At 39.4% G+C, this 20536-nt stretch overlaps 2 protein-coding genes across 7 annotated transcripts in view; one reads left to right on the top strand and one right to left on the bottom strand.

The window, feature by feature from the left end:
• The window catches only part of cmc2 (C-x(9)-C motif containing 2), a 16222-nt gene extending 302 nt beyond the window's left edge, over positions 1–15920 (top strand). The window contains exons 1-6 of one of the 5 annotated variants that reach the window (XM_072913363.1): positions 1–10; positions 135–202; positions 338–408; positions 484–555; positions 2640–2752; positions 15300–15920. The exon at positions 1–10 is cut by the window's left edge and continues 302 nt beyond it. In XM_072913363.1, coding sequence (XP_072769464.1) covers positions 166–202; positions 338–408; positions 484–555; positions 2640–2726 — 267 coding nt within the window. In that variant the 5' untranslated portion in view covers positions 1–10; positions 135–165 and the 3' untranslated portion in view covers positions 2727–2752; positions 15300–15920. Of the gene's footprint in view, positions 11–134; positions 203–313; positions 409–483; positions 556–2639; positions 3365–5839; positions 6453–15299 lie in introns of those variants that run through there. The other 4 variants (XM_072913364.1, XM_072913365.1, XM_061964199.2 and 1 more) reach the window with 4 other exon arrangements.
• Positions 15880–20536, bottom strand: part of LOC133608719 (chromodomain Y-like protein 2) — a 72922-nt gene continuing 68265 nt past the window's right edge. For both annotated transcript variants that reach the window (XM_061964195.2, XM_061964194.2), the window contains exon 7: positions 15880–20531. In XM_061964195.2, coding sequence (XP_061820179.1) covers positions 20373–20531 — 159 coding nt within the window. In that variant the 3' untranslated portion in view covers positions 15880–20372. The remainder of the gene's footprint in view (positions 20532–20536) is intronic.

The raw sequence follows: 20536 nt of genomic DNA on the forward strand, positions 1-20536 counted from the left end.
TCCACTGCTGGTAAGATAAATCCACAATACGTGTCTTATTATTATTATAAGTGCATTGATTCAGGTTGATTGCTGATATGTGGTTTTGAACGCTGATATATGGTTTTGAACGTGTCTGTATGTGTTTACTGTAGGTAAGTGTCCACATGAGTCCACAACATCACAATGACCTTTCAAGATGGAGAAGGAGCTGGAGGATTTAGTATCCTTCAGTACTCTAGACTAGTTGTCAACATTATTTTTATGGACTCAACGAAATGACAGTCAACTCATAGTGCTTCTTCTGTGTGGCTTGTGTACATTTGCACATTAGGACCTTAACTCGGCATGCACCCTGACCTTTCGCCCCACCTGCACACCGATGTCTGCAATGTGCTCATAAACCGCCTGAAGCAGTGCCACACAGAGGTACTCGGCATCTATCCTTCTTTTTTGCTCATAAATCCATTAAAAAAAAAACATATTTTACCTTTTTTCCACCAGCACAATTTCTTGAAGTTCTTCGGAACGTGCAACGACTTCGACCGCGCCATGCGTCACTGCCTGCACAATGAGGTAAGAATGTTATTGTGAGAAATGTGTAACATTGAGTAGGGCAGCACGGTGGAACAGGGGTTAGTGCATGTGCCTCACAATACGAAGGTCCTGGGTTCGATCCTGCGCTCGGGATCTTTCTGTGTGGAGTTTGCATGTTCTCCCCGTGACTGCGTGGGTTCCCTCCGGGTACTCCGGCTTCTTCCCACCTCCAAAGACATGTACGTGGTGATAGGTTGATTGGCAACACTAAATTGACCCTAGTGTGTGAATGGGAATGTGATTGTTGTCTATCTGTGTTGGCCCTGCGATGAGGTGGCGACTTGTCCAGGGTGTACCCCGCCTTACGCCCGAATGCAGCTGAGATAGGCTACCGCCCGCAACCCCGAAAGGGACAATCGGTAGAAAAGGGATGGATGGATGGATGAGTAGGGCTGGACCGATTTAATTTTTTTAAAATATATATCGCCATAATCAAATTTTGTTTGATGTACGTATGTATGTGTGTGTATATATATATATATATATATATATATATATATATATATATATATATATATGTGTGTGTATATATATATGTATGTTTGTGTGTGTGTGTGGGTATGTCTATGTATGTATATAATATATACATATATTTATATATATATGTATTTATTTATATTTGGCGGCTGCAACCTTTTCAAGGACCCAGTCCAAGCCTTCGGGACACTCCCTAGTTACGTCAGTTGTCCACGCCCTTACATTTACGTCCCATGTCTGATGATCAATTGCGCAATGTTGAAAAATGGCAAACTTAAGAGAAGAATGTCAAATTGTTTTTTGTTTTCTCTTGCTCCTTTACCTTATTTCAAAGGAAGCGGCTAAGTGCTGATTTTTTTGGGTTAGAGCCGACCGATCATGGGAGATGGTTGTCATGAAAATGTGTCACGTGTTGACAAGCATTTTATAGCGGTTGTTCCTAATTATTAGTTAATGGTGGATTTATTTTTATGCTTGTAAATGGTTGTTGTAGTGGGACATGTACCTTTTTAAAAACACACAGATAATTCTGATGTTGTCCAAGAGTGAGTCCTCACCGTCTATCCAGACAGCAACACCACACAATCTTATTTAGCAGTTACTTTATTATTTTTGTGATCCACAATTAATGTACTTTTCTAAATGTGTTTAATTATTTGCATTATAGCCAGTAATGGTTAATATTTGGATAACAATTATTTTATCATAAATGCAGAGGATATCACAACAATTGCAGTTTCAGTACATGAGTTTATTAATGTATACAGGTTATAAAAATACTATTTTTATAAATAATCATCCAAACTGGTATATACATGTGTTGTGTCATTTATTTTTGGTCTGTTGTTCTTTAAATTGCCTTGTCCAAGTCCATGTCGTCCTTGATTGTTCTGCACAGCAAAAAAAAATCCAAAAAACAAGAAAGTTAAACACAAGTTTGTATTAATCATTTATAGAAATATTTTCAAATAACATGTAAATGTAACCAAGAAAACAGCAATAACTAATACAGGTACATTGATGCACACATTAACTATACTTGACTATTCCGGCCACACATTAATATGACATAATTGGGTCAACTTCTTGCGGAAGGCATGGGATTTGTCTGTCTATAGTCGAGAATCCTTCTTATTTATCTCCATAAAAAAAAAAATATATATATTTTTTTCGTTTTTTCCCACCTACAATCTGTGTTAAACTCTTAATCCGTCTCTTTGCCATAACTGCCAACAACTACAGTTTTCCCATAATGAGTACGGTTTTTGATAATCTATTCCGGTTTACGGAAGGCGGCGTACACCCTGGACAAATCGCCACCTCATCACAGCCATTAAAAATTATTAACTTAAAAATCGAAGCTACGTAGCGAAGCAACTCCGCGGGCAGGGGACAAAATACACAGGAATCATCAATGATGATTGGTTGGTTTACGTCTAAGAAAATCCATGATTGGTTGGTTGGTTATCGATATTGACCAATATAAAAACTTATTTTGTGATACAGTTTTCAGCCATATCGCCCAGCTCTACGATGGAGGCACAGCAGGCTCACTGATTCTTTTTTTTTTGTTTAAATCTTAACAGAGGCTGGAAAAGCGCGAGCACAACAAACAGCATGCACAAGCCATGAGAAAGAGGCTGAAAGAAGCATCCAAGGAGCAGCTCTCATAGACATTTTATCGGCAACCTTCATCCAGGTGCGCTGTTGTGCTCAAATATGCAGATGGAACACAGAACTGATCACATTCTATTATTTTGGGGATTTAGCCTTAAAGAAAATTGGTCACTGTGTTACAGAGGCTAGCCTTAACACAATATACAGGAAATATATTATAAGGGTTTGTTTGCAACCTTTTGCTCTTATTATATTTTTGGTTTGCAAAATGTAACTTTGAGCAAGTTGCAAACAACCTCTTTAATTATTGGTGATAGTTGAGAGACACACAGCCAAAGCTAATGTGTGCCACAGATGATGGCCTACTCTTACATTAACTCAACAATCATAAGATTATATCTCATCTGTACACATTTAAACATGCATCAAGACTTTTGTTTTTAGGCTACTAAATTAATCTCACAACATGAGATGCAATACAATAGCTGTAAGCAAATATTCTGCCTCTACAAAGTTTGGATTGATACAATATGTTTATTATTGTGGTTGTAGTTTGCAGTGGGATTAAAACAGTGGATGTATTTCAAACATGGATTGAAATCAGGATTACAAAAAGCAGGGCTCTTTAATGAGTGGATGGGGAATCATATTGATTTGTTTCATTATTTTAAAATAAAGTGTGTTACATTAACTACAGGAGCTTTGTGTACTTTCATTCGTCAAGTCAATCAATGCATACAACATGAGTGAGGAGTCTCTGACTGGTGTGCTTGCTGGCAAATTTCACATCAAAATACCCGTCGGCTAAACTTTAGATCAAACTTTTACCAAGTTTTGAGCAAATAAATTACATGCAATTAAGTACATTAAACCCGCTGTTAATTGGTTCAAGGCCTGACCATGGTAAATTAATTACTGGTACCGTGAAATATAAATAAAATATTTTAGAGCCTAAAAAAAGTGTTTACGACCTTCTAAATACATATCTCAACATTGTGGACATGAAATAACACCTTTACATTATTTTATCCAATATACAGAAGTAATGCTGCCCAGGGGTGAACCTGTCAGTTGCCAAAAGGCAAAACACATCTACTAACACTACTTCCTAGTTGATTTAGCCATTTTTATGCTGGAAAATGTTTAATTTAGGCCAAAAATACTTTGAATATGCTTAAAGGGATTCTATTAAGCAAAACCAACTTTTCTTACCAATTGGTACCCGCTGTTTTGTATTTGGGATCTGCGTAAGTCCCGAAAATTTGAAATCGTACTATGGAGGCGTTGCAGAGATAAAACAATCTTGCCTTCCTTCATATTTACTCCAAATGAGCCGTTTGGAATTTGCCCGACTTGTGACATTTTTTCAATTTGTGACATTAGCGGATATCTCCATATATAGTCCTGAGGCTCTCTGGCAAGCTGTTCGACAGGTGGAGGCCATAGTGGCTAAATGCCGCCTCACCGTGGGTCTTTGTTCTGGTATTTGGTAAAGCTAAAAGGCCAGTCAGTGCCAGTGGACCTCAGGATCCGCAAGGGTTGATACGGCAAAAGCAGGTCGGATAGATAAGAGGGCGCGAGGCATTTAAAAACTGATAATAGAACTTTAAAATCGACCCTGAAGTGGACTGGAAGCCAATCCAGCGACTTTAAAACTGGTGTAATGTGCTCCCACCCTCTATTCCTTGTCAGCGCGCGTGCTGCAGAGTTTTATAATAATTATAGGCTTCTGATATTATTTTTGGGAAGGCCAGAGAGCAGGGCATTACAATAGTCTAAACCAGTGGTCCCCAACCACCGGGCCGCGGTACGAGAAATATAAAAAAAAAAAAATTAAAAAAAATGTATTAAATCAACATAAAAAACTTACAATTAGTGCACCAACCCAAAAAACCTCCCTCCCCCATTTACACGCAATCACACTCATTCGCACAAAAGGCTTGTTTCTTTCTGTTATTAATATTTCTGGTTCCTACATTTTATAGATCAATACAGTCTGCAGTCTGTAAGCACACATGATTGTATTTTTTTATGACAAAAAAAAACAAAAAAACATTAGGAAACATTGCGGGGATAGTATAAAACAATATATGTACAAGAAGTCTCTAAATCAACCCAAATTTCACGATCCCCCTACAGTACCTCCGCGGACCCCCTCTGATCTCAACCACAAGGAGGTGTGTTAAATGTAGATTAAAATCATCTCAGGCCGTCTTTATAGTTAATGTAAAGTATGCAAGCAAGTAATCTACTGCGGTAATTCAACAATCTGATTTGAGATATACAAATCCATTGTTTGACAGCACTAATAAATAAAACATAAGCCTGGTTAGAAGTTTCTACATAGTTATCTGACTATTCTCGGAGACAAAGCTGCAGCAACAATAGAGACTAAATAATGTCCTAATTCATTGGATACACTTATTGATTGATAATTAGGGCTTTCAAAGTAATGCGTTAACTCATGTGATTAATCACGAAAAAGTATTGCATCAATGATGTGCACATCAAGATTAATCATGCAATTTATTTTGACTGTACAAGCTCTTAACCTTAACTGCTATACGGTCAGTGTCCAGATCAATACGTAGGTACAAAAATGAGTGAGAAGACTGTGACTGGTGTGCTCGCTGGCAAATTTCACTCCAAAATACAGTCTGGAAGAACTTAAGATAAAACTGTTTCCAAGTTTTGTGCAAATAAATGATATGCATTCAAGTAAAACATTTAAAAACGTTCCTGGTTGACATTCTGATAATAAAATTGCACTTGTGTACAAATATTGATCTTTTCTTCAGCAAATTTTAATTATGCAAGTAAGTAATCATCTGTGATTAATCATGATTAATGCAAATTCCAAAAATGTGACAGTCGTAATAATAAGACAATATGTGTTGCTTTTTTTTAACATATTCATTTAATAATGCGCTTTGGGAACTGTTTTCTATAGACCCAAGTTATTGCCTTAACTGTATAAATACAATGCAAAATGCGGATTATCTACACCACAAAATATTCTCGAACCAATGTTTTTATTCATATGTCATAATATTCAGACATACAAACTGTAGATTACAGCAAGTAAGACATTGTCTAGAAAGGAAAATATGCTTCTGGCAATTGTATTGACCCAACACTGACAAAGACACACTCTAAACATTACTGACAGCCTCGACCAGAAATATGAATTCCAACTACAGGCTCCCAGAGAGTGACCCCGGTGGAGCCCATCAAGATCCAGCGCCGGGAGGGGGCAGTAGTGGAGCAGTACAAGTACCTGGGAGTCCACTTGAACAGCAGACTGGACTGGAAGGACAACTGCAAAGCTGTTTACAAGAAGAGCATGAGCAGACTCTTTTTCCTGAGGAAGCTTAGGTCCTTTAATGTGTGCAGCAAGCTGTTGGAGATCTTTTATCAGTCTGTTGTGGCTAGTGCACTGTACTTTGCGGTGGTTTGTTGGGGGAGCAGCACCAGCAAAATGGACTCAAACCGGATTGATAAACTGATCCGGAAAGCCGGCCAAACTATTGGCACGCAGTTGGAGGTGTTTGTGTCAGTGAGGGACAGGAGGACGCTGGACAAACTGCTGGCCATCATGGACAATCCTGCCCACCCACTCCACCTGACAATTAAGGGACAGCGGAGCTCATACTCCAACAGGCTCCTTCAACTTCCTCCCTGCACTGTGCGATTCAAGAACTCCTTCATTCCACATTCCATCCAGCTGTATAATCACTCGCCACACAGCAATAAATGACATCTGCCTATTACCTGACACCTGACATGTTAGCTACTTCTCTTTGTTTATAATGTCTATTTTCTATTTCCTGCTGGATCTACTCTCTATTTTATGCTGCTGCTGTCACATATACTGTATATACTGTAATATTGTACATGGTCATTGGTATATCCATCCATCCATTTTCTATCGCTTATTCCCTTTGGGGTTGCGGGGGGCGCTGGAGCCTATCTCAGCTACAATCGGGCGGAAGGCGGGGTACACCCTGGACAAGTCGCCATCTCATCGCAGGGCGTCATTGGTATATATTGTATATATGTTATAGACATAATATAATCTGTATATATATATTATTCTGTCCACATATTATGTATATATTTGTGTATATGTTTGATTTTGTATCGCTATATTAGTCTATTTATACCTGCATTGTCCTTTCCATCCTTACACTTTCCATCATTGTAACTGAGCTACTGTTGAACAAATTTCCCTTGTGGATCATTAAAGTTTGTCTAAGTCTAAGTCTATTTAGGCAAGTGATCTCAGGCTTCATGTATTTTTACGCGGATTTCATTCGAAAAATAGATGTACTTTCAAATCCAGAAAACATTGTATGCAAGACAAAATTTAGATGTATTAAAGTGTGTGCAATTCTTTTGTACATCATTGTAAATCGCATTCAACCTGGAATTGACAAACTCTGTCCAATCACAATTTAGTAGTCAGGCGGGCAGCAGCATCCGATGGTGGCTGGAGGAATGACCCGCCTTTGTGTCACGTATGGCTACCACCGCAAGCAGCTCTCCTGTGTGACAATAATACGTTGTGTAATCAATCAAGAGCCAAAGTCTTTTGTATTCTTTTTCATTACGTTGGCATGTTCAAATTAGATAGACTGCAAACCAAATATTAAATCATTTTTGAGCAGACGTCTGTGTGAACACATTTTGTTGTAAAGTACACAAATTATTTATCCATCTGTGTTGGCCCACATGGGTCATGTTGACTCGTCCAGGGTGTACCCTGCCTTCAGCCCGAGGGCAGCTGGGATAGGCTTCAGCCTCCCGCGACCTCGAGAAGGCCGAGCAGTTCCCGCGACTTCGAGAAGGCCGAGCAGTAGAAAATGGATGGATGGATATTGTACGTTGCTTATTATTAGGGTTTCCAGTGGTCTTTTGCTGTGTATTACCCAGAGATGGGCATGCTACTTGGAAAATGTAGTAAGCTAAGCTACAAGTTTTTCTTGATTAAATGCCGCTAAGCTGCAGCGAAAGCCATCTCCGGGGAATTCTAGTAAGCTACACTACAAGTTACACGGCAAAAGTAGCTTGCTACATCAAAGCTACATTTGACGGCATTTATATGTATGGGCCCACATGTATAATATCAATGTTAATGTAACAGAGTGTACAAATGGTACTATTAACTAGCTGTCATTTAGCTGGGGACACCCTACAACTACCTCTAGGGGTCCCCACACCCTACTGCAGTGGTTCTCAAATGGGGGTACGCGTACCGCTGGGGGTACTTGAAGGTATGCCAAGGGGTACGTGAGATTTTTTTTAAAATATTCTAAAAATAGCAACAATTCAAAAATCCTTCATAAATACTAATAAAAACCTATCTTTTTTTCCAAATAGTTCAAGAAAGACCACTACAAATGAGCAATATTTTGCACTGTTATACAATTTAGAAACTGATGACATAGTGCTGTATTTTACTTCTTTATTTTTGTTTTCAACCAAAAATGCTTTGCTCTGATTAGGGCAGTGACGTGCGGTGAGGTTCATGGCTGGTGAGGCACTGACTTCATCACAGTCAGATTTACAAACATATGAACCCTAAAGAGTATCTTATTCACCATTTGATTGGCAGCAGTTAACGGGTTATGTTTAAAAGCTCATACCAGCATTCTTCCCTGCTTGGCACTCAGCATCAAGGGTTGGAATTGGGGGTTAAATCACCAACAATTATTCCCGGGCCCACTGCTCCCCTCACATCCCAGGGGGTGATCAAGGGATGGGTCAAATGCAGAGGACACATTTCACCACACCTAGTGTGTGTGTGTGACAATCATTGGTACTTTAACTTAACTTTAACTTTACACATACAAACTGTAGCACACAAAAAAACACATTTAATAAAAAAAACGTTATTATGGTCTTACCTTTACTTATAAGTGCAGGAACAGTAGTGTTGGTGTTGGAGGAGTTGTGAATGAATGAAATATGAAATCCGTGCTGCAGTCTGCATGTGTACCTAATGTTGTGTCCCTGCAGTCGTTCACGGCTCCTCCGGCGCGAGCAATGTTGTTTTTGCACTTTATGGCTTCTTGTTAAGCATACTTGCCAACCTTGAGACCTCCGATTTCGGGAGGTGGGGGGTGGGGCCGGGGGGCGTGGTTAAGATATATATATATATATATGTATGTGTGGGGAAAAAAAATCACAAGACTATTTCATCTCTACAGGCCTGTTTCATGAGGGGGGTACCCTCAATCTCCTGACGATTGAGGGTACCCCCCTCATGAAACAGGCCTGTAGAGATGAAATAGTCTTGTGATTTTTTTCCCCCACACATACATATATTGCGCTCTACTACGGTATCGAGCACTATTTTTTGGATAACCTTATTAAGACATATATATATATACATATATATATATAAGAAATACTTGACTTTCAGTGAATTCTAACTGTATATATATATATAGGGCTTCACGGTGGCAGAGGGGTTAGTGCATCTGCCTCACAATACGAAGGTCCTGAGTAGTCTTGGGTTCAATCCCGGGCTCGGGATCTTTCTGTGTGGAGTTTGCATGTTCTCCCCGTGACTGCGTGGGTTCCCTCCGGGTACTCCGGCTTCCTCCCACTTCCAAAGACATGCACCTGGGGATAAGTTGATTGGCAACACTAAATTGGCCCTAGTGTGTGGATGTGAGTGTGAATGTTGTCTGTCTATCTGTGTTGGCCCTGCGATGAGGTGGCGACTTGTCCAGGGTGTACCCCGCCTTCCGCCCGATTGTAGCTGAGATAGGCTCCAGCGCCCCCCGCGACCCCAAAAGGGAATAAGCGGTAGAAATGGATGGATGGATATATATATATATATTTTATTTTATATATATATATATATATATATATATATATATATATATAAATAAAAGAAATACTTGAATTTCAGTGTTCATTTATTTACACATACACACACACATAACACTCATCTACTCATTGTTGAGTTAAGGGTTGAATTGTCCATCCTTGTTCTATTCTCTGTCACTATTTCAGAACACACACATTATACAAATATACATTATAAAATCAATAAGAAAACGGGAGCTCTAATTTGGGAGTCTGAATTATGATCAGAAGTTCCTATATAAACATTGCGCACTCACGTCCCCTTTTTGTATTGATTACTGCAGCTGTGCACTGGATTCATTCACAAATACAAACTACAACTCACAAACACTTTAGAGTTAGGCTCCACCATCAGAATGTGTACTTAAACTTATAAAGATCACATGGATATTATTCAGTGAGTTGATTCACCAAAACTAACCTGTTATACAGGAGGAAAAAGCACACAGGATGTTTCAATTGTTCACAGACTGGTCGCTCTCATCAGAATGACAAGACACTTCCGGTCTGCAGGTGATAGCATTCAATTGGGAAGAAACGCCCTACTGCCCCCTACTGACCAATGTGAATACTGATAAATGTGTAATGACAGCTCCAAAAACGAATTCAAACCACAAAATAAAATAAATAAATCAACACAAAAATGTGACACATTATGGGTGGGTCACATATGCATGTACAGTAGATGGCAGTATTGTCCTGTTTAAAAGTGTCACAACATTGCTGTTTACGGCAGACGAACTGCTTTACGTAAACGAAAACTTGACTGCTGTTGTTGTGTGTTGTTACCGCGCTGGGAGGACGTTAATGAAACTGCCTAACAATAAACCTACATAAGAAACCAAGAACTCGCCCTCCATCATTCTACAGTTATAACGTGAATGGGCAGGCATGCTTTATATTGTGGGAAAGCAGACGTGAAAACAGGCTGTCAACACGTCACTCAGGTCGGCATGGAGCTGGAGGGGGCGTGGCCTCCAGCTCCGCTTGAATTTCGGGAGATTTTCGGGAGAAAATTTGTCCCGGGAGGTTTTCGGGAGAGGCGCTGAATTTCGGGAGTCTCCCGGAAAATCCGGGAGGGTTGGCAAGTATGTTGTTAAGTGACTTTTTTTGGGTGGATTCGGTCTTGCACGTGGAGGGTTTGGGTGTGGGCTTTGGTTGGTGTGGCGCTCCCGTCGGGGGGTGCAGTCTGCGGCGAAGGTGCCTTAACCGGCACCAGGAGGCGGGGTTACGCGAGCCTCAGCCAGTGTGTCTTCGCAGCAGTTTTATGATCGCTCAGCACAAGAAATACTTTACACACATACAGTTGTTGACAAAATACACTGTACATTATATACCTCAGCTAACTAAACTATGGAAATGTATAATATAATTCATATAGCAATACGGTCTCACTGCACAGCAGGCCAGCAGTTAGCCGAGTCCGCAATCCATGGTGAGGCACAATTGAGTGACGTGCCTCAACTGGCTGCTGGTCACCGCACCGTCTCTTCTCAGTATTTGAAAAAATGTGGCGCAAAAGAGCGTCTTTTTCTGTCTTTCTCACCACCTCCAGGATGTCAAAGTTGACTTCTCGATTTATGACCACAACTTTCTACTACACAGTTGAGAGGTATGATTTATATTCTAGAATTAACTTTTACCAGCCCAGAGGCGATGCAGCAGCTCACCGGCTCTGTATGTCAGTACTGCATAAGCTACTTAGCTCTCTGTGATTACGGCGCCGCTGAAGGTAGTCCTGCACTGCAAAAAGTCAGTGTTCAAAAACAAGAAAAAAACTAAACAAAAATTAGGGGTATTTTATTTGAACTAAGCAAAATTATCTGCCAATAGAACAAGAAAATTTGGCTTGTCAAGACTTTCCAAAACAAGTAAAATTAGCTAACTTCAATGAACCCAAAAATACCTTAAAATAAGTATATTCTCACTAATAACAAGTGCACTTTTATTGGTAGAAAAAAAAAATGAGACCGTTTTGCTCAATATGTTGAAAAATATTCTTGAATTAAGTAAATGCTAGTGTCATTATCTTGACATAATGATATGCGATCGGCATTACATTTCTTGAAACCAGCAAACTTATACTAAAAACGAATTTATTGTTCTTAATGGAAAGGCAAATCGGATGGTCTAAAAATGCATTTTTCCATCGACAACATGACATCATCGCGCCAAATGCGTGCTCTTTCAGTCAATTAGTGCGCATATACAGGTAAAAGCCAGTAAATTAGAATATTTTGAAAAACTTGATTTATTTCAGTAATTGCATTCAAAAACCATCACTGATGGTGGAAACTTTACACTAGACTTCAGGCAACGTGGATCCTGTGCCTCTCCTGTCTTCCTCCAGACTCTGGGACCTCGATTTCCAAAGGAAATGCAAAATTTGCATGGTTGGGTGATGGTTTGGGGTGCCATGTCATCTGCTGGTGTCGGTCCACTCTGTTTCCTGAGATCCAGGGTCAACGCAGCCGTCTACCAGCAAGTTTTAGAGCACTTCATGCTTCCTGCTGCTGACCTGCTCTATGGAGATGGAGATTTCAAGTTCCAACAGGACTTGGCGCCTGCACACAGCGCAAAATCTACCCGTGCCTGGTTTACGGACCATGGTATTTCTGTTCTAAATTGGCCCGCCAACTCCCCTGACCGTAGCCCCATAGAAAATCTGTGGGGTATTGTGAAAAGGAAGATGCAGAATGCCAGACCCAAAAACGCAGAAGAGTTGAAGGCCACTATCAGAGCAACCTGGGCTCTCATAACACCTGAGCAGTGCCAGAAACTCATCGACTCCATGCCACGCCGCATTAACGCAGTAATTGAGGCAAAAGGAGCTCCAACCAAGTATTGAGTATTGTACATGCTCATATTTTTCATTTTCATACTTTTCAGTTGGCCAACATTTCTAAAAATCCCTTTTTTGTATTAGCCTTAAGTAATATTCTAATTTTGTGACACACGGAATTTTGGATTTTCATTTGTTGCCACTTCAAATCATCAAAATTAAATGAAATAAACATTTGAATGCATCAGTCTGTGTGCAATGAATAAATATAATGTGCAAGTTACACCTTTTGAATGCAATTACTGAAATAAATCAAGTTTTTCAAAATATTCTAATTTACTGGCTTTTACCTGTATACAGCCCGGCCCCCGGCCAAAAATGTTTTAATTGTAATTATGAAGAATTTATCTGAATGTGCATGAACTATTTCTGTTCAAAATTGTTACAAATGTCACATGTTAAATGTTTAAATATTAACTGTCAGTTTACTGTACTGTGCCAACTGTACTACTATATGAGTATGTATTGTATATTGTTTCATTGAAAATAAAACAGCAAAGTCCATTTGGCTGTCATCTGTTTTAATTATGAGACAAAATTGTGTCAAAGTCATGATCTTTTTTTTTCATGCTTGAAATAAGAAATTATTATTATTATTATTATATTATTATTATTATATTAATTATTGGCGCAGTGGAAGTATGGCCGTGCGCAACCCGAGGGTCCCTGGTTCAATCCCCACCTAGTACCAACCTCGTCATGTCTGTTGTGTCCTGAGCAAGACACTTCACCCTTGCTCCTGATGGGTGCTGGTTAGCGCCTTGCATGGCAGCTCCCTCCATCAGTGTGTGAATGTGTGTTTGAATGGGTAAATGTGGAAGTAGTGTCAAAGCGCTTTGAGTACCTTGAAGGTAGAAAAGCGCTATACAAGTACAACCCATTTATTTAAAAAAAGTAGTTTTATACTTGTGAGTGTTGCTGACACAGCTTTGCAACAGTTGATATTCTAGTTTCAAGCATGTTTTACTCAATATAGGTCATCAAATCTCAGCAACAAGCTGTAATATCTTACTGAGATCATTTAGGACCAAAACCCTTAAAACAAGTAAAACACTCTAACATAAAATCTGCTTAGTGAGAAGACAGAAAATAAGCAAATATCACCCTTATTTGAGATATTTAATCTTACTTAGATTTCAGTTTTTGCACTGTGTGCGTTAGCGGTTATAATAACATCGCTAATACTTGGTTAATAGTCACATCATGAGTATTGGTGGCGGTTTTTTGATGTTTTTTTAGAGGGCTTTGTGGGCGCAATAGATGTCTCCCATTAGCTTCATTGTGAGCCATTGTATATTACATTTTTTATTAGAATGGATAAAAAATAAAGATGCGTTACATATGGATTGCGAATGATTGGCAAGATTGAAAAAAAAATAGCAGTTCCTCTTCAATGCAAACTTATTAAAGATAAAAATTATTCTAGCTGAGATTAATTAGGAGTTAACGAAAGTCATAATGTGATTCATCACAATTAAAGATTTCAATCATTGGTTATAAACATGCCTCACACCTGTATAGAATATAGTAGTATACGACAACATCGTTTGGAAGACTATGCTGAATATACCAACTCAAGGCAGAGCACAAGTCTGTGCTGAAAGATACAACCATCCCATCAGCCAGCATCCCGATGAAAGTGGACAATGTAAGTCACTGTTTTGTTATGTCCTTATTTTCACCACCGAACTTAGAACTCGTATACATTTTAAGTTGCTCAATAGTTATGTTATTGGAGTTGAAAAACGATGTTAGTTTATTTTTTAGAGTTACAAGCAAATGGCTCCTATTCAATTAAATTGCCCATATTGATCTGTAAAGTCAAGAAATCCTATTTTGAGGAGAGTTTTCGTGTGTGTGTGCAGAAGTGTGTACATATGAACAAAAAGTACGTCAATGATACAATAACATTAGCTTTATTTCAAGGACGTTTTAGGGGAAAATGCAATTAAGTCAGCCTGAAATGACAATAAATAAATATAGGGAAAATACATGTTTTGTTTAAGAACACAGTATCACAATATATTACATGATTTAACATGCCTTTGTTAACTTAAAACTGTCTTTTGTCACAAAGGTAGACATTTGTATTAATATGATAAGTAGCATTTGCCTTAGGAAATGATAGTCAGATCTGTAATAAACACTTGCTGTACTGTTGATATCCAATACAAACTATTAATTTACTCAACTGTTCAATACGGGCACAAAGAGTAAAGGGTTATTTTGAGTCAGGAGCAGAGCAAAGAATGCACTTTGAATAAATACAAAAATAAACATACAATAAACATCTTCAATTTTACTTACAATGCAGGTACAAAACATACCTAGAAACAACAGACCATATTATCCATAATATGTACAGCATTTCACATGCGACATGTCACACCTGTACACCCATCTACATCTACATCTACTGCATGTGAACAATTGCAAAAATTAACTCAAAAATTAATTTTTTCCCCTCCAAAATAGCTTCTAAGCATTACTTTTATGTGTATAGATATTTTTTTGGTAAAACAAAATAGATCCTCAATATGTGACACAGGATAGTAGTGCTCTTCAAATCAACGCAATTCATCGTACTCCTGTTTCACTCACTTCATTGCATCATGATTGTACTCACATTTTTACACCAAAATCCCCATTTGAAAGTGGAATCCTGCACAGATAGGAAGGAGTCCATGGCAAACTTGATCGTACATCCAGTGTTCATCATTCACCTTGTTGACAAAGCAATGTACATGAAAACATTAAAGTTATTTCACAGGTAAAAAAACAAAAAAACACTAAATTGACAAAGCTGTTTTGTTGGAAGGTGTAAATAACGTAAAACGGAATAGTGGTGGAGATGTTCAATATGGCTGAAGTTAATTTGGACAAAAGTAAAGTGACGCCTATCTATTTGCAGCTTCCACTCGTCTTAAAGGACCGATGAGAGTGTCTGTCGGAATCTTTTGCCAACTCGACGTTGAACCCCGGAGACGGCTTTGCTTGGCTCGTCATCTCTGTTCCAGGCCATCCCAGAGGTCTTTCATTAATTAAAGTTCCACTCCAAGCATGACATGATGGACACAGCTTTGTGCATTGGGAAGAAACAAGGCCTCTTCTCTTTAAAGTTGTCTTGACAAAAAATAAGGAACTAAGGTCCAAAGCCAGATTGATTCCTCACAGAGTTCATGTAACTGAAAGCAAGAGGTAGGTTTTCTACTACTTCCACTACTACTACTTCCTCAAAGTACTGCATTGAGACGCATAAAAAACACATTGACTTACGTTTGGGATATAAAGATTATATATGTGCGTAACCCAGCTGGTTTGGACTCCCTGCCACCGCTGATACGAACAATGCGCGACCCCTGGTTACCCGGGTGAGAGGCGAGCATTACTCTTGAAGTCGTCAATGAATTGATTCACGTGGACCCTGACTTAAACAAGTTGAAAAACTTATTCGGGTGTTACCATTTAGTGGTCAATTGTACGGAATATGTACTGTACTGTGCAATCTACTAATAAAAGTCTCAATCCATCAGTCGGGGTGTGAGGTTTCCTAACGTACTCGCCCAGCCATTCCGGCTCGCCTCCGTTACATTTGCAAACCAACGGTTGGCGTCCAACGATTTCTCCCCGAGCGAGTCAACCGCTGACAGACACACGCTCAAAAAAAAGTGTCTTAAAGGTTGAGCGGGTAATCAAACACAGGATTTTTGATGCTTGTTTTAGGATTATGGGCCTGATCTACTCAAGGTTTGCGTGCATTAAAACACGTAATAGTGCACGCAACGCTGATCTACTAAGCTCGTGCACAGAAGATGGCACGGCGTGGCGCTTTTGGGAGAGTGGCCGTGCCAGCGACCTGAGGGTTCCTGGTTCGATCCCCACCTTTTAACAAACTTGTCATGTCTGTTGTGTCCTTGAGCAAGACACTTCACCCTTGCTCCTGATGGGTCGTGGTTAGGGCCTTGCATGGTAGCTCCCGCCATCAGTGTGTGAATGTGTGTGTGAATGGGTGAATGTGGAAATAGTCCTCCAAGGACAAAGCTACGAACAACGGGAGACCGGGCTTTCTGCTCCGCCGCTCCCAGTCTGTGGAACGCTCTCCCTGACCACGTGAGGGCACCACAGACTGTGGATGCTTTTAAAAAAGGCTTAAAAACCCTTCTTTTTAAAAAAGCCTTTTTTTTTTTTTTTTAGATATATGCATACTAGTTCTATCTATTAGGCTGTTCTAGTTTTGATTTTTATTTATTTTTTATTATATTTTTATTTTTTATTTTTTTAATACACTGTAGCACTTTGAGGTTGTTTACTCAATGTAAAGTGCTTTTTACAAATAAATTCTATTATTATTATTATTAGTGTCAAAGCGCTTTGAGTACCTTGAAGGTAGAAAAGCGCTATACAAGTATATCCCATAACCCAAGATTGCGTCTCTTACATGAGCAAAATAAGGAGTACAATCCATTTAAAGCAGGGGTCGGGAACCTTTTTGGCTGAGAGAGCCATGAAAGCCAAATATTTTAAAATGTACTTCTGTAAGAGCCGTATAAAAATGTTAAAACTGAATACCACTAAATGCGTGCATTTTTAAGTAAGACCAACATTTTTAGAGTATAATAAGTTCCATATTATTTTTATTAACAGTGTTATTCTGAAGCTAACCAATAATGAATAAAATACTTCTTACCATTAATGTGACTTCTGGTGCTGCATGATTTTGCTGATGGCTTTGTAGTCTGGTTGATATGTGGTTATTTTAACACTGTGATTATCAGCGGAATTATTCATTACTTATCGTGTTAAGCAATGTCAGGTAAGATATATCTGAGAGCCAGATGCAGTCATCAAAAGAGCCACATCTGGCTCTAGAGCCATAGGTTCCCTACCCCTGATTTAAAGTGTTTGTCTCCACGTACTAATACAATGCTGATTATCACAACGCCCACAATACTGGGAGGAGAAGGTGTGAATATAATAATTTAGGACCCGCCGTGCGATTTATCAAGACTTAAACAGTTCTGCGGCCGCCGTTTTGCGCCGATATCTAGAACGTTTGGAATGTCCGCGGAAACTGGCACAGTTACGCACAAATGACTGTGAGAAAGAAGGCGATTGCAGTGGAAAGACAAGACGAATGAGAAATAGAATATTTAGTGTGTTTTCTTGTGTCAACATATTTGGACTGAAATAAAATCATTAAAGATAAAGTACCACTGATAGCAGCGGTGGCCACGCTCGGGAATCATTTTGGTGATTTAACCCCCAATTCCAACCCTTGATGCTGACTGCCAAGCAGGGAGGTAATGTGTCCCATTTTTATCGTCTTTGGTATGACTCGGCCGGGGTTTGAACTCACGACCTACCGATCTCAGGGCGGACACTCTAACCACTAGGCCGCTGAGCAGGTATTAGACTCATCTAATTAGCGATGCCATTTTATAATCTGCTGGATGTCTTAAAGGGTTGATTAAAACTAATTGATTCATTTTGGTGCACACAAGTATATATATATATATATATATTTTTGTAATGGTGTTCGTTTTTTTCATATGACAAATATATTATTGTAACATATTTTCTATATGAAAAATTTTTGCAATATACATTTTCTTGCATCATCATTTTCTTGCTTTAGGGAATTATAGTCAGATCTGTAATGAATACTTATTGTACTGTTAATATCCAATATAAACTATTCATGTTCTCACTTGTTCAATACGGATCATCGGGTACAAAGAGTAAAAGGGTTGTTTTGCACCTTCAGCGTGCTTAAAGTAGGTTCCAGAAAAGGTGGCACATATTAGATTTGTGCACTGCATGTCACAACATGATGAAACCCCCCAGTTTGGACTATATGATGCCGTAAATGTGGAGTATCTGCATGGTGACAACCGGTATACATGCCAAAAAACACGTATAAATCGGGCGGTCTGCACCACTTTTGCACTAATCAATTGTCCACGCAGTCTTGGAAGATCACACGCAACATGCCTACTAATAGTACACACAATTTATAGTTTGTGCACGTTGTTTAGTGCCTGTTATCTGGAGCTTAGTAGATCGGGCCCAATGTCTGTCGAACTTGCTAAGCTTGTCTTAAAAATATATAAATACAAAGAAAAAAATGGGTCGTCTTATGTTTAGTTCAATGCAAGAATTGTTCAAAGTGAGTCACCGTCCCTAAATAGAAGCTCAAGTTTCGCGCAGGATATGTTCTTCTGACAATTCAAGCATCAAAGTAGCCCGAGTGGAATGTACATGATCAATGCAACGAAACTTTGGTTTTCACTTCATGTCAACACAGCAGGCAACTTAGGCTGGATTTACGCTACAAGGGCGTCCACATACTGTAACCCAGCTTAAAAACATTTTAATATTAATCATGTAATCTAATTTAATTATTTTTTCATTTCACCTGTTTGTAGAATGCAACAGACATGCAGTGTGTATGTGTGACGTATGCCATTCAGGGGCATATTTAGTCATTTGGGGGCCCAAGGTAAACCTTGTCCCCAGGGCCCTCCACACACCAAAAAGATGGTAATCTACCATGTTGTTAGAAACCTCCATGCAAACTGGCCAGCAGAGCTTTTTTGATCATTATTTTGTTAGCACAGTTGGACCTGTTCTGACACGTGGCGCTATTATTGTGAAGGTCAAAGTGTGTGACTGGTAGGAAAAAGAGAGCTCTTGACGTTGACTGTGTTTGGACAAAATACAGTTTTTTTATAGGACGTTTTGGGGCGACATGAAATCTCGGGGCCCAAGGCAACTGCCTGTGTTTGCCTACTAATAGTCCGCCCATGATGCCAGCTAGCGAGGCTGTGCAATAGTACCTTGGTTAAACCTCACAACTCACACTTTTAGCTCGATGGCTCGCCTCAACTCACAATCAGTAGGCATATGTGGTCATCAGTTCGAGGCTGGCGTGTGCAGGACTGACCACTGTTACTCATGTGTACGCCTACTTACTTATCTGTTGTTGTTTCCTAGTTATCAAGCACACATGTAAGCCAGCATCATTGGCACTAAAGACAAAGTAATCTGTCCAAGCACAATTTAATTATTTTCTCCTGAGATTTTTCTGTTTTAGGATGTACAGTATACATGGCTAGCTTATCACGGCCGGCGTTTCAAGACACCGGATCCCCATCCAATTCCCTTGTTTACTTTCAGTTGTTTACGTGCATTCTGTATGTGCGCAGATGCGAGGTGAGGTGTAAAACTTAAGAGTTCATTTAAAAAGGACGTACAGTAGGGAAGGGATTCATATGGCCCCATACCTGGGTGGATCTCGTGTGCGAGGACGAGGGGGTGGGGGGTGTTTAATCATTTTGCAATGCAGTCTGCTGAAAATGATGGAAAGCGCCACTCTACCTAGCAACTGATGCTGTGGTCAAAGTTGGAATTGCCACAAAACACATTTTAAGGTGTTCAACAGGTACAGTGAATAGTGAAACCGCCCCAATTTATCACGTTTCATGTGTCAGGTAAACTGTGACAAATGAACACATATGAATTCCCTTCCTATTTTAGTCTCTAAATTGGGAAAAGGGGCTCTTAGACCTGCAGTGTAAATCCAGCCTGAAATACATATCTTACTGTATATACAAATACTTAACTTTAGGATGCAAATATATATATATATATATATATATATATATATATATATATATATATATATATATATATATATATATATATATATTCTAAAATATTATCATCACTTTGTCATGTGCTTGTCAGACAATTGATTTTCTGCATCCTGATTCATTTCGGCATGTACACAAAGCCAGTGTACCTTCTTCCTGAGCCCTGCTTGATGTTCATTTGAACTAATGCAGATTTGGTCCCCTTCTCGAAAAGAGAATCAACAACTGGACGGTCCAGTTGAAAAAAAACAAGAAGAATTTGATGAAAGCACACTCAATCTCGGGCTTCCTCCGTGCTGATGGCTGGAAACAAAGACTGCTTCAGTTTGGGGTCACTTCTCATACGCTTTGTTGTGCAAGTAGCTGAAGAGCGCCTCCAGTCCTTTGGTGGAACACCACAGCTGCTTTAGCATCTGACACTCCTTCTCGTTCACTTCTTCTAAAACACGCAGGAGGATGCTCCTCACCAGGCATTTGGATTCCTCTAGAACCTTGT

Source organism: Nerophis lumbriciformis, linkage group LG06, assembly GCF_033978685.3.
Source record: "Nerophis lumbriciformis linkage group LG06, RoL_Nlum_v2.1, whole genome shotgun sequence".
NCBI classification, from domain to species: domain Eukaryota; kingdom Metazoa; phylum Chordata; class Actinopteri; order Syngnathiformes; family Syngnathidae; genus Nerophis; species Nerophis lumbriciformis.